Source organism: Nerophis ophidion, linkage group LG21 (assembly GCF_033978795.1).
Source record: "Nerophis ophidion isolate RoL-2023_Sa linkage group LG21, RoL_Noph_v1.0, whole genome shotgun sequence".
NCBI classification, from domain to species: Eukaryota; Metazoa; Chordata; class Actinopteri; order Syngnathiformes; family Syngnathidae; genus Nerophis; species Nerophis ophidion.
Window position 1 is genome coordinate 39,373,485 of NC_084631.1, and position 15,412 is coordinate 39,388,896.

At 38.9% G+C, this 15,412-nt stretch overlaps 1 protein-coding gene across 3 annotated transcripts in view; it reads left to right on the top strand.

Annotated features, from left to right (window-relative positions):
- The window catches only part of LOC133540093 (endonuclease/exonuclease/phosphatase family domain-containing protein 1-like), a 35,130-nt gene extending 20,809 nt beyond the window's left edge, over positions 1-14,321 (top strand). Inside the window, exons 5-9 of one of the 3 annotated variants that reach the window (XR_009803554.1) lie at positions 1,704-1,823; positions 3,695-3,812; positions 8,863-9,057; positions 11,774-12,781; positions 12,813-14,321. Coding sequence is in view for 2 of the 3 variants with exons in the window: in XM_061882586.1 (XP_061738570.1) it covers positions 1,704-1,823; positions 3,695-3,812; positions 8,863-9,057; positions 11,774-11,961 (621 nt within the window). In the remaining variant the exon portion in view is untranslated. Of the gene's footprint in view, positions 1-1,703; positions 1,824-3,694; positions 3,813-8,862; positions 9,058-11,773 lie in introns of all 3 variants that reach the window. The other 2 variants (XM_061882586.1, XM_061882585.1) reach the window with 2 other exon arrangements.
- The last annotated feature ends 1,091 nt before the right edge of the window (positions 14,322-15,412 follow it).

The following is a 15,412-nucleotide window of genomic DNA, read 5'->3' on the forward strand; positions in this document are numbered from 1 at the left end:
ATTTATGGCTAAGTATACTGTCATATATTCATTAGTATTTCAATATTTATGGCTAAGTATACTGTCATATATTCATGAGTGTTTATGGATGAGTATATTGTTATACAAACCCCGTTTCCATATGAGTTGGGAAATTGTGTTTGATGTAAATATAAACGGAATACAATGATTTGCAAATCCTTTTCAACCCATATTCAGTTGAATATGCTACAAAGACAACATATTTGATGTTCAAACTGATTTAATTTTTTTTTTTTGCAAATAATCATTAACTTTAGAATTTGATGCCAGTAACACGTGACAAAGTAATTGGGAAAGGTGGCAAAAAAAACTGATAAAATTGAGGAATGCTCATCAAACACTTATTTGGAACATCCCACAGGTGTGCAGGCTAATTGGGAACAGGTGGGTGCCATGATTGGGTATAAAAGCAGCTTCCATGAAATGCTAAGTAATTCCCAAACAAGGATGGGGCGAGGGTCACCACTTTGTAAGCAAATTGTCGAACAGTTTCTCAACGAGTCATTGCAAGGAATTTAAGGATTTTACCATCTACGGTTCGTAAAATCATCAAAAGGTTCAGAGAATCTGGAAAAATCACTGCACGTAAGCGATGATATTACGGACCTTTGATCCCTCAGGCGGTATTGCATCAAAAACCGACATCAGTGTGTCAAGGATATCACCACATGGGCTCAGGAACACTTCATAAAACCACTGTCAGTAACTACAGTTGGTTGCTACATCTGTTAAGTGCAAGTTAAAACTCTTACTATGCAAAGCGAAAGCCATTTATCAACAACACCCAGGAACGCAGCCAGCTATGCTGGGCCCGAGCTCATCTAAGATGGACTGATGCAAAGTGGAAAAGTGCTCCGTGGTCTGATGAGTCCGCATTTCAAATTATATTTGGAAACTGTGGACGTGGTGTCCTCTGGAACAAAGGAAAATAACCGTCCGGATTGTTATAGGCGCAAAGTTGAAAAGCCAGCATGTGTGATGGTATGGGGGTGTATTAGTGGCCAAGGCATGGGTAACTTGCACATCTGTGAAGGCACCATTAATGCTGAAAGGGACTTACAGGTTTTGGAACAACATATGTTGCCATCCAAGCAACGTTATCATGGACACCCCTGCTTATTTCAGCAAAACAATGCCAAGCCACGTGTTACAACAGCGTGGCTTTGTAGTAAAAGAGTACGGGTACTTTCCTGGCCCGCCTGCAGTCCAGACCTGTCTCCTGTTGAGAATGTGTGGCGCATTTTGAAGCGTAAAATACGACAGCGGAGACCCCGGACTGTTGAACGACTGAAGCTCTACATAAAACAAGAATGGGAAAGAATTACATTTTCAAAGCTTCAACAATTAGTTTCCTCAGTTCCCAAACGTTTATTGAGTGTTGTTAAAAGAAAAGGTGATGTAACACAGTGGTGAACATGCCCTTTCCCAACTACTTTGGCAAGTGTTGCAGCCATTAAATTCTAAGTTAATTATTATTTGCAAAAAAAAATAGAGTTTATGAGTTTGAACATCAAAAATCTTGTCTTTGTAGCATACTCAACTAAATATGGGTTGAAAAGAAATTAGCAAATCATTGTATTCTGTTTATATTTACATCTAACACAATTTCCCAACACATATGAAAAAGGGGTTTGTACATTCATGATTGTTGATGGATGTGTGTCATCGTGTTGTGTTGACAGGAAGTGAGCTATTCTGGCTTTCTGTGGGATTCCACTAGTGTGCAGCTCCTGGATGCTGCACTCTTAGAGTCTGCCAAAAACTGCGATGGAGCCTCCACAAGCTTCCTGGCCCACTTCTCTGTAAGTATACCACTTCGTCGCTTCATCAATCCTTGCCTCTTTTAAACACAAGCAAGTCGTAACCAACAAAGAATAACATTGTCACATGACCAGTGTGAACAGTATGCATTTCTCTTAATCTGGGAGTTGATAGTTCCATAAACTTCTGGATTGCTTTTTCCTTTGCAATAGCCTTTTTACACATATACTTATTTGCCATTAACGCACATTCCCATATCAGGAAACACGTTGTAAATGTACACCAAAACATAACCTCTGTGTATTATTTAGACCAGCAGGAAGGGTGTTAAATGTACCTTGAAACCATCATAGCACCAAAAGATAAACACGTTTTGTGATGTAGAGGCGGTATAGCTCGGTTGGTAGAGCGGCCGTGTCAGCAACTTGAGGGTTGCAGGTTCGATTCCCGCTTCCGCCATCCTAGTCGCTGCCGTTGTGTCCTTGGGCAAGACACTTTACCCACCTGCTCCCAGTGCCACCCACACTGGTTTAAATGTATAAATTAGATATTGGGTTTCACTATGTAAAGCGCTTTGAGTCAGTAGAGAAAAGCGCTATATAAATATAATTCACTTCACTAGACCAGTATTTTTCAGCCACTGTTGTGTGCCGTGGGAGATTGTTTAACTTCACCTATTTGGGTTGAAAATATTTTTTGCAAACCGGTATTTATAGTCTGCAAATGATTTTTTGTTGAGGAGTGGCAGTGCTGTCTAGAGCAGTGGTCCCCAACCTTTTTTGTCCCGCGGCCCGGTGGGGGGGCGTAGTGGGGGGGGGGGGAACCTTTTTTTTCTTTGTTTTTTTTGTTTTTTTGTCATTAAAAAGGGACTTTTTTTGTCATGAAAAGGGAGGTTTTTGTGGTTGTTGCACTAATTGTAAGTGTATATTGTGTTTTTAATGTTGATTTAATTTAAAAAAAAAAAAAATGTTTTTTTTTAATTTTTGTATTTTTTCATTTTTTTAATAAAAATTAATTAAAAATTAATTAATTTAAAATTCTTCTGCGGCCCGGTACCAATCTGCCCAGTGGTTGGGGACCATTGGTTTAGAGCTCGGCAGAGTGACCCTGTAATACTCTTCCATATCAGTAGGTGGCAGCTGGTGCTAACTGCTTTGTAGATAGATGTCGGAAACAGTGGGAGGCAGCGTGCAGGTAAAATTGTGTCTAATGCTTAAACCAAAAATAAACAAAAGTTGAGTGCCCCCTAAGAAAAGGCATTGAAGCTTAGGGAAGGCTATGCAGAACCAAACTAAAACAGAACTGGCTACAAAGTAAACTAAAACAGAATGCTGGACGACAGCAAAGACTTACTGCGGAGCAAAGACGACGTCCACAAAGTACATCCGAACATGACATGACAATAAACAATGTATTCACTAAGAAGGATAAAAACAACAAAAATATTCTTGATTGCTAAAACAAAGTAGATGCGGGAAATATCGCTCAAAGGAAGCTATGAAATTGCAACGGGAAAATACCAAAAAAAGAAAAAGAAGCCACCAAAATAGAAGTAAAACACTTCACACAGGAAAACAGCAACAAAGTGAAAATAAGTCAGGGTGGTGACAGTACACCTACTTTGAGACAAGAGCTACTGTATAGTCATGCATGCTTTTATGCTTTAAAGTCATGTATAAAACAATCGGGACATCGACTTTTTACTGTCAACTGAGTTTTGTTTTTTACTGATTTCTGCTGGTGGTGTGCCTCCGCATTTTTTCAAACCAAAAAATGTGCCTTGGCTCAAAAAAGCTTGATAAACACTTATGTAGCCCACGAGAAAATGTTAACCTTAAAACCATCATAACACAAAAACATGAGCACATTTTTGTTATGCAGCCCACAACATACTTTTGTCTTTCTCCTGCAGATTTCTTCTCACAAAGTGGCTGTGGTGAACGTCCACATGCGACCCACACTTGGCAAGGAGCAGAGTGCAGAGGTCAAAGGTCGCCCCCTGTCTGCCATCATCCAGGAAACACTGAAAGGTCGCTTATGCTTTTGATATTGACACTGCTTCCTTCCTCGCTGCATCTTAGCATCTTCTAAATACTTTGCCCCAAATCAAGACTTATTTATGTCTATTTAGCACAGTGCTACACATCTTACTTTTACACACATACTTACATACCTTCTTACACGCATACTTACATACCTTCTTACACGCATACTTACATACCTTCTTACACACATACTTACATACCTTCTTACACGCATACTTACATACCTTCTTACACACATACTTACATACCTTCTTACACACATACTTACATACCTTCTTACACGCATACTTACATACCTTCTTACACGCATACTTACATACCTTTTTACACACATACTTACATACTTTCTTACACGCATACTTACATACCTTTTTACACGCGTACTTACATACCTTCTTACACACATACTTACATACCTTCTTACACGCATACATACTTTCTTACACACATACTTACATACCTTCTTACACGCATACTTACTTTCTTACACACATACTTACATACTTTTTTACACACATACTTACATACATTCTTACACACATACTTACTTTCTTACACACATACTTACATACTTTTTTACACACATACTTACATACCTTCTTACACACATACTTACATACCTTCTTACATGCATACTTACATACTTTCTTACATACATACTTACATACCTTCTTACACGCATACTTACATACATTCTTACACATACTTACTTTCTTACACACATACTTACATACTTTTTTACACACATACTTACATACCTTCTTACACACATACTTACATACCTTCTTACATGCATACATACTTTCTTGCACACATACTTACATACATACTTACATACATTCTTACACGCATACTTACATACCTTCTTACACGCATACTTACATACCTTCTTACACGCATACTTACATACTTTCTTACACACATACATACCTTCTTACACGCAAACTTACACACTTTCTTACACACATACTTACATACCTTCTTACACGCATGCTTACACACTTTCTTACACACATACTTACATACTTTCTTACACACATGCTTACATGCCATCTTACACGCATACTTACATACTTTCTTACACACATACATACCTTCTTACACGCAAACTTACACACTTTCTTACACACATACTTACATACCTTCTTACACGCATGCTTACACACTTTCTTACACACATACTTACATACTTTCTTACACACCTACTTACATACCTTCTTACACGCAGACTTACATACCTTTTTACACGCATACTTACATACCTTCTTACATGCATACTTACATACTTTCTTACACACATACTTACATACCTTCTTACACGCATACTTACACACTTTTTTACACACATACTTACATACCTTCTTACACACATACTTACATACCTTCTTACACGCATACTTACACACTTTTTTACACACATACTTACATACCTTCTTACACACATACTTACATACCTTCTTACACACATACTTACAGCCATACTTTTACACACATACTTAGATAACTTCTTACACACATACTTACATCCACACTTACACACATACTTACATACGTTCTTACACACATACTTACATACCTTCTTACACACATACTTACATCCATACTTTTACACACATACTTACATACCTTCTTACACACATACTTACATCCACACTTACACACATACCTACATTCATACTTTTACATGCATACTTACATACCTTCTTACAAGTATACTTACATACCTTCTTACACACATACTTACATCCACACTTACATACCTTCTTACACACATACTTACATACCTTCTTACACATACTTACATACCTTCTTACACACATACTTACATACCTTCTTACACACATACTTACATCTATATTTTTTACACACGTACTTACATAAATTCTTACATACCTTCTTACACCCATGCATTTACACATATACTTACATCCATATTTTTACACGCATACTTACATACCTTCTTACACACATACTTACACACTTTCTTACACACATACTTACATACCTTCTTACACACATACTTACATACCTTCTTACACACATACTTACAGCCATACTTTTACACACATACTTAGATAACTTCTTACACACATACTTACATCCACACTTACATACTTACATATGTTCTTACACACATACTTACATACCTTCTTACACAATACTTACATTCATACTTTTACACACATACTTACACACCTTCTTACACACATACTTACATCCACACTTACACACATACCTACATTCATACTTTTACACGCATACTTACATACCTTCTTACAAGTATACTTACATACCTTCTTACACACATACTTACATCCACACTTACACGCATACTTACATACCTTCTTACACATACTTACATACCTTCTTTCACACATACTTACATACCTTCTTACACACATACTTACATCTATATTTTTTACACACGTACTTACATAATTTCTTACATACCTTCTTACATCCATGCATTTACACATATACTTACATCCATATTTTTACACACATACTTACATACCTTCTTACACACATATTTACTGCCATACTTTTACACACATACTTACACCCAAACTTTTACACACACTTAAATCCAACTATTTACACACACATACTTACATCCATACTTTTACACACATACTTACATACTTTCTTACACACATACTTACATCCATACTTTTACACACATACTTACATACCTTCTTACACACATACTTACATCCACACTTACACACATACCTACATTCATACTTTTACACGCATACTTACATACCTTCTTACAAGTATACTTACATACCTTCTTACACACATACTTACATCCACACTTACACACATACTTACATACCTTCTTACACATACTTACATACCTTCTTACACACATACTTACATCTATATTTTTTACACACGTACTTACATAAATTCTTACATACCTTCTTACACCCATGCATTTACACATATACTTACATCCATATTTTTACACACATACTTACATACCTTCTTACACACATATTTACTGCCATACTTTTACACACATACTTACACCCAAACTTTTACACACACTTAAATCCAAGTATTTACACACATATACTTACATCCATACTTTTACACACATACTTACATACTTTCTTACACCCACACCCACAGTTAAACTACACTATCGTACAATCGAATAAACTCTAGTTCACTTTAGTACTCGATTCCTACCTTGAGATTTGCTCTATCCCCCAATACACACACACACACACACACACACACACACACACACACACACACACACACACACACACACACACACACACACGTGCACTACGTAACTGCACAGGTGTGCTCACCGAGCAAGAAGGTGAGGTGAGTTGTGGGTGTGCACTGTGATGGTTGCTGGATGTTGCTGCACAGGTGAGTTGTGATGGTTGTTGGATGTTGCTGCACAGGTGAGTTGTGATGGTTGTTGGATGTTGCTGCACAGGTGAGTTGTGATGGTTGTTGGATGTTGCTGCACAGGTGAGTTGTGATGGTTGTTGGATGTTGCTGCACAGGTGAGTTGTGATGGTTGTTGGATGTTGCTGCACAGGTGAGGTGTGATGGTTGTTGGATGTTGCTGCACAGGTGAGGTGTGATGGTTGTTGGATGTTGCTGCACAGGTGAGGTGTGATGGTTGTTGGATGTTGCTGCACAGGTGAGTTGTGATGGTTGTTGGATGTTGCTGCACAGGTGAGGTGTGATGGTTGTTGGATGTTGCTGCACAGGTGAGTTGTGATGGTTGTTGGATGTTGCTGCACAGGTGAGTTGTGATGGTTGTTGGATGTTGCTGCACAGGTGAGTTGTGATGGTTGTTGGATGTTGCTGCACAGGTGAGTTGTGATGGTTGTTGGATGTTGCTGCACAGGTGAGGTGTGATGGTTGTTGGATGTTGCTGCACAGGTGAGGTGTGATGGTTGTTGGATGTTGCTGCACAGGTGAGTTGTGATGGTTGTTGGATGTTGCTGCACAGGTGAGTTGTGATGGTTGTTGGATGTTGCTGCACAGGTGAGGTGTGATGGTTGTTGGATGTTGCTGCATAGGTGAGTTGTGATGGTTGTTGGATGTTGCTGCACAGGTGAGGTGTGATGGTTGTTGGATGTTGCTGCACAGGTGAGGTGTGATGGTTGTTGGATGTTGCTGCACAGGTGAGTTGTGATGGTTGTTGGATGTTGCTGCACAGGTGAGTTGTGATGGTTGTTGGATGTTGCTGCACAGGTGAGTTGTGATGGTTGTTGGATGTTGCTGCACAGGTGAGTTGTGATGGTTGTTGGATGTTGCTGCACAGGTGAGTTGTGATGGTTGTTGGATGTTGCTGCACAGGTGAGTTGTGATGGTTGTTGGGTGTTGCTGCACAGGTGAGTTGTGATGGTTGTTGGGTGTTGCTGCACAGGTGAGGTGGGATGGTTGTTGGATGTTGCTGCACAGGTGAGTTGTGATGGTTGTTGGATGTTGCTGCACAGGTGAGTTGTGATGGTTGTTGGGTGTTGCTGCACAGGTGAGGTGGGATGGTTGTTGGATGTTGCTGCACAGGTGAGTTGTGATGGTTGTTGGATGTTGCTGCACAGGTGAGTTGTGATGGTTGTTGGATGTTGCTGCACAGGTGAGGTGTGATGGTTGTTGGATGTTGCTGCACAGGTGAGTTGTGATGGTTGTTGGATGTTGCTGCACAGGTGAGTTGTGATGGTTGTTGGATGTTGCTGCACAGGTGAGTTGTGATGGTTGTTGGATGTTGCTGCACAGGTGAGTTGTGATGGTTGTTGGATGTTGCTGCACAGGTGAGGTGTGATGGTTGTTGGATGTTGCTGCACAGGTGAGTTGTGATGGTTGTTGGATGTTGCTGCACAGGTGAGTTGTGATGGTTGTTGGATGTTGCTGCACAGGTGAGTTGTGATGGTTGTTGGATGTTGCTGCACAGGTGAGTTGTGATGGTTGTTGGATGTTGCTGCACAGGTGAGTTGTGATGGTTGTTGGATGTTGCTGCACAGGTGAGTTGTGATGGTTGTTGGATGTTGCTGCACAGGTGAGAAGGAGGTTGTGGTGCTGGGAGACTTTGGACGTCCTCCTCAGAGCGCTGAGCTGGACTTCCTGAGAAAAGAGAAGATGTCTGCTCTGCTAGCAGCCAAGCACTTCACCAACATCAGCACCAGCTGCCCTCAGGGAACACACTGCCTGGACAACATCTGGCTGAGCCGCTCTCTCAAGAAGATCTACTCTGGTAGGTTCTTTCTTCATAGTAGTAGCTTCTCTTTCTATGGTAGCTTCTCTCCCCAGGGGACTGTAGGTTCTCTCTCAATGGTGGTAAGGCATCTCTAAATGGTGGTAGGTTTTCCCTCAATGGTAGTAGGTTCTCCCTTGATGGTAGTAGGTTCTCTCTCCATGGTAGGTTCTCTCTCCAAGGTAGGTTCTCTTTCCGTGGTAGTAAGGTATCTCTAAATGGTGGTAGGTTTTCCCTCAATGGTAGTAGGTTCTCTCTATATGGAAGGTTCTCTCTCCATGGTAGGTTCTCTCTCAATGGTAGTAAGGTATGTCTAAATGGTGATGGGTTTTCCCTCAATGGTAGTAGGTTCTCTCTTGATGATAGTAGGTTCTCTCTTCATGGTAGGTTCTCTTTCCGTTGTAGTAAGGTATCTCTAAATGGTGGTAGGTTCTCCCCCAATGGTAGTAGGTTGTCTTTCAATTGAGCTTATATCTAAATGCTTGTAAGTTATTTCTCCATGGTAGGTTCTCTCTCCATGGTAGTAAGGTTTCTTTAAATGGTGGTAGGTTTTCCCTCAATGGTAGTAGGTTCTCTCTCCAGGGTAGGTTCTCTCTCAGTGGTAGTAAGGTTTCTCTAAATGGTGGTAGGTTTTCCCTCAATGGTATTAGGTTCTCTCTCCAGGGTAGGTTCTCTCTCTGTGGTAGTAAGGTATCTCTAAATGGTGATAGGTTCTCTGTTAATGGTAGTAGGTTGTCTCTCCATGGTGGGTTCTCTCTCCAGGGTAGGTTCTTTCTCCGTGGTATTAAGGTATCTCTAAATGGTGGTAGGTTCTACCCCAATGGTAGTAGGTTGTCTTTCAATGGAGCTTATATCTAAATGCTTGTAAGTTATTTCTCCATGGTAGGTTCTCTCTCCATGGTAGTAAGGTTTCTTTAAATAGTAGTAGGTTTTCCCTCAATGGTAGTAGGTTCTCTCCCCATGGTAGTTTCTCTCTCCTAGGTAGGTTCTCTATCCGTTGTAGTAAGGTATCTCTAAATGGTGGTAGGTTCTCCCCCAATGGTAGTAGGTTGTCTCTCAATGGAGCTTATATCTAAATGCTTGTAAGTTATTTATCCGTGGTAGGTTCTCTCTCCATGGTAGTAAGGTTTCTCTAAATGGTGGTAGGTTTTCCCTCAATGGTAGTAGGTTCTCTCTCCATGGTAGGTTCTCTCTCCAAGGTAGTAGGTTCTCTCTCCATGGTCGGTTCTCTCTACAGGGTAGTTTCTCTCTCAATGGTAGTAAGGTATCTCTAAACAATGGTAGGTTCTCCCTCAATGGTAGTAGGTTCTCTCTCCATGGTAGTAGGTTCTCTCTCCATGGTCGGTTCTCTCCACAGGGTATTTTCTCTCTCAGTGGTAGCAAGGTATCTCTAAATAATGGTAGGTTTTCCCTCAATGGTAGTAGGTTCTCTCTCCATGGTCGTTTCTCTCCACAGGGTAGTTTCTCTCTCAATGGTAGTAAGGTATCTCTAAATAATGGTAGGTTCTCCCTCAATGGTAGTAGGTTCTCTCTCCATGGTCGGTTCTCTCCACAGGGTAGTTTCTCTCTCAGTGGTAGTAAGGTGTCTCTAAATAATGGTAGGTTTTCCCTCAATGGTAGTAGGTTCTCTCTCCATGGTAGTAGGTTCTCTCTCCATGGTCGGTTCTCTCCACAGGGTAGTTTCTCTCTCAGTGGTAGTAAGGTATCTCTAAATAATGGTAGGTTCTCCCTCAATGGTAGTAGGTTCTCTCTCCATGGTAGTAGTTTCTCTCCCCATGGTTGGTTCTCTCTACAGGGTAGTTTCTCTCTCAGTGGTAGTAAGGTATCTCTAAATAGTGGTAGGTTCTCCCTCAATGGTAGTAGGCTCTCTCTCCATGTTCGGTTCTCTCTCGATGTTCGTAGGTTCTTTCTCCATGGTAGGTTCTCTCTCAGTGGTAGTAAGGTACCTCTAAAGGGTGGTAGGTTCTCCCTCAATGGTGGTAGGTTGTCTCTCCATGGAGCTTCTATCTAAATGCTAGTAAGGTCTTTCTCAATGTTAGTAGGTTCTCTGTCCATGGTAGGTTCTCTCTCATTGTAGCTTCTATCTCAATGGTAGTAAGGTATTACTCAATGGTAGTACTGTAGGTTCTCTCTCAGTGGCTGCTTCTCTCTAAATGGAAGTAGGTTGTCTTTAAATGGTCGTAGGTTCTCTCTCAAAGGTAATTTTTCTCTCAGTGGTAGGTTCTCTCTCCATTGTAGGATTTCTCTCACTGGTAGGTTCTCTCTTCTTTGTAGGTTCTCTCTCTCAAAATAACTTATATTAATATATTACTACTAATATAACTTGATATACTTGGTACTGAAATAACTTCTTAAATATACACAAGTACTAAACAACTTAAATATATAAGTACTTACATAACTTCTTCAGTGCACAATTACTAACATATATATTTATTATATATAAAAAATAACAACTATTTATTTGAAGTATATTTATTTGTTATAGACAGTGCATAGTAATGAACATCTAAAAGAAGACATTGAAGTTCCACAACTGGAATTATGTCAACATCATGCAGACTTTTCTTTCTGCTTACTTGCAGAAATGATTGTGTGGGTCAATAAAAATAAATCATTGATTGTTGACAACGGAAGTGATTGTGTATAATAATTCATACCATGTACGAGACAATATGACGCTGTGACTAAAGAGGGTTTGTTTTGTGCTTGTCAGGACATTGCACGGTCGTACGAGAAGGTTTGACCAACCCTTGGATTCCTGACAATTGGTCATGGGGGGGCGTGGCGTCAGATCACTGCCCCGTGGTGGCCGACTTTTCTGCTGACGCCTCGCGCAAACAGGGCGGCGGGCCTGGCATCAGCGCGTTGGAGCCGGCCGACCAGCCCAAACATGAGCGATGACCTCACTGCAACAACAATGGTGACCATGCCTCGGACTCAACTCTATCAATGATGTGATCATCTACAAAATACACACGTATGTATTGATGTAATCGTGTACCTGTATTTTGTACATGATGATGTCATCACCTACAAAATATACATTACATGATGATATCATCTACAAAATAACACATTACATGATGATGTCATCACCTACAAAATATACATTAATGATGATATCATCACCTACAAAATATACATTAATGATGATATCATCACCTAACAAAGTACTACATGATGACGTCATCATGTTCATGTGATCTGTACATGTCACGTACAAAATACACATGTGATGATGTCATCGTGTACATGTATTTTGCACATATCACCTACAAAATACACATGACATGATGATATCACCTACAAAATAACACATTACATGATGATGTCATCACCTACGAAATATACATTAATGATGATATCATCACCTAACAAAGTACTACATGATGACGTCATCATGTTCATGTACTCTGTACATGTCACCTACAAAATACACATTACATGATGATGTCATCACAAGCACGTGATGATGTCATTGTGTACGTGTTTTGTAGATTAACATGTCATCACCTATAAAGTACACATTACATGATGATGTCATGTACATGTATTTTGTACATTAAATTGTCATCATCTATAGGATACACATTACATGATGATGTCATCACATACAAATGACTGAAGCACAGGATGACGTCATCACTTAGAAAATACACGAGTGCATGATGACTTCAACAAAATATGCATGTATGTCGTTGTGTACATGTGTATTTTGTAGGTGATGACATCATGTACTGTGTATTTTGTAGGTGATGACATCATGTACTTTGTAGGTGATATGTACAAAATACATGTACACGATGACATCATGTGTATTTTGTACGTAGCATGTAATGTGTATTTCGTAGGTGATGACATCATCATGTACTGTGTATTTTGTAGGTGATGACATCGTCATGGACTGTACTTTGTAAGTGGTGAAATCATGTAATGTGTATTTTGTAGGTGATGACATCATCATATGCAAAATACACAAGTCATGTACTTGTATATTTTGTAGGCGATGACATGATAATGTACAAAATACACAAGTACATGATGACAACATTGTTACATAAATACACGAGTACATGATGACATTTAGTACATGTACACGAGGACATCATCACGTGCATGTGCATTTTGTACTGTATTTTGTAGGTGATGAACTCATGTAATGTGTATTTTGTAGGTGATGACATCATCATGTGCTGTATTTTGTAGGTAATGACATCATCATGTACTGTGTATTTTGTAGGTGATGACATCATGTAATGTGTATTTTGTAGGTGATGACATATACTGTGTATTTTGTAGGTGATGACATCATCATGTAATGTGTATTTTGTAGGTGATGACATCATCATGTAATGTGTATTTTGTAGGTGATGACATCATCATATACAAAACATACAAGTACATGATGACAACATTGTTACATAAATACGCAAGTACATGATGACATCATCACGTGCATGTGCATTTTGTAGGTGATGACATCATGTGATGTGTATTTTGTAGGTGATGACATCATCATGGGCTGTATTTAGTAGGTAATGAAATCATGTAATGTGTATTTTGTAGGTGATGACATCATGTGATGTGTATTTTGTAGGCGATGACATCATCATGGACTGTATTTAGTAGGTAATGAAATCATGTAATGTGTATTTTGTAGGTGATGACATCATCATATACAAAACATACAAGTACATGATGACAACATTGTTACATAAATACGCAAGTACATGATGACATCATCACGTGCATGTGCATTTTGTAGGTGATGACATCATGTAATGTGTATTTTGTAGGTGATAATATCATCATATACAAAACATACAAGTACATGATGACAACATTGTTACATAAATACACAAGTACAAGATGACAACATTGTTACATAAATACACAAGTACATGATGACATCATGGAGTATTTTGTAGGAGTATAAGAGTGTGTTGCCCCCTGCTGGCCTGCGTTCACAAGTTAGATGTTTCCACCACCTTTCATGTTTTACTAGCATTTCTCTGACTTGCTGGAATATTTCCATCTTTATGTGAAATGATCCGCATGACAGTCAAGACTAGTAGCAAATAAAAGTGTTTGTAGTCAAGGCGCCACCTTGTGGTATCACCAGGATGTCAAATCCTCCTCATGTTGTTCTCTGATTTCTGATCAACAGCGACCCCAAAAGGGACAAGCGGTAGAAAATGGATGGATGGATGAATGGAATAATCACATTAGATTCACTTTGCCAATAAAAGTCACTCATGGAACATTTCTCATTCTTTTCTTCATTCTTTACATCTTTTTCTCATCTCAAGGAAGATCACACATATTTTATACTTCACTAAACGCCACATAGCATTCTTCTCTCAACACTGTACTTCTTGGATGAAGTACTGCGTGTTTTACACTATACAAGTACTTCTTTGATGAAGTACTGCGTGTTTTACACGATACCAGTACATTTTTGATGAAGTACTGCGTGTTTTACACTATACAAGTACTTCTTTGATGAAGTACTGTGTGTTTTATACTATACAAGTACTTGTTTGATTAAGTACTGTGTGTTTTACACTACACAAGTACTTCTTTGATGAAGTACTGTGTGTTTTATACTATACAAGTACTTGTTTGATTAAGTACTGTGTGTTTTACACTACACAAGTACTTGTTTGATGAAGTACTGTGTGTTTTACACTATACAAGTACTTGTTTGATGAAGTACTGTGTGTTTTACACTATACAAGTACTTATTTGATGAAGTACTGTGTGTTTTACACTATACAAGTACTTATTTGATAAAGTACTGTGTGTTTTACACTATACAAGTACTTGTTTGATGAAGTACTGTGTGTTTTACACTATACAAGTACTTGTTTGATGAAGTACTGTGTGTTTTACACTATACAAGTACTTGTTTGATGAAGTACTGTGTGTTTTACACTATACAAGTACTTGTTTGATGAAGTACTGTGTGTTTTACACTATACCAGTACTTGTTTGATGAAGTACTGTGTGTTTTACACTATACCAGTACTTCTTTGATGAAGTACTGTGTGTTTTACACTATACAAGTACTTATTTGATGAAGTACTGTATGTTTTACACTATACCAGTACTTCTTTGATGAAGTACTGCGTGTTTTACACTATGCAAGTACTTTTTTGATGAAGTACTGTGTTTTACACTATACAAGTACTTATTTGATGAAGTACTGTATGTTTTACACTATACCAGTACTTGTTTGATGAAGTACTATGTGTTTTACACTACAATTAGTTGTTTGATTAAGTACTGTGTGTTTTACACTATACAAGTAGACAGTGGAGCTTTCAGTCCAGTAAGTGTAACTATGTGCAAT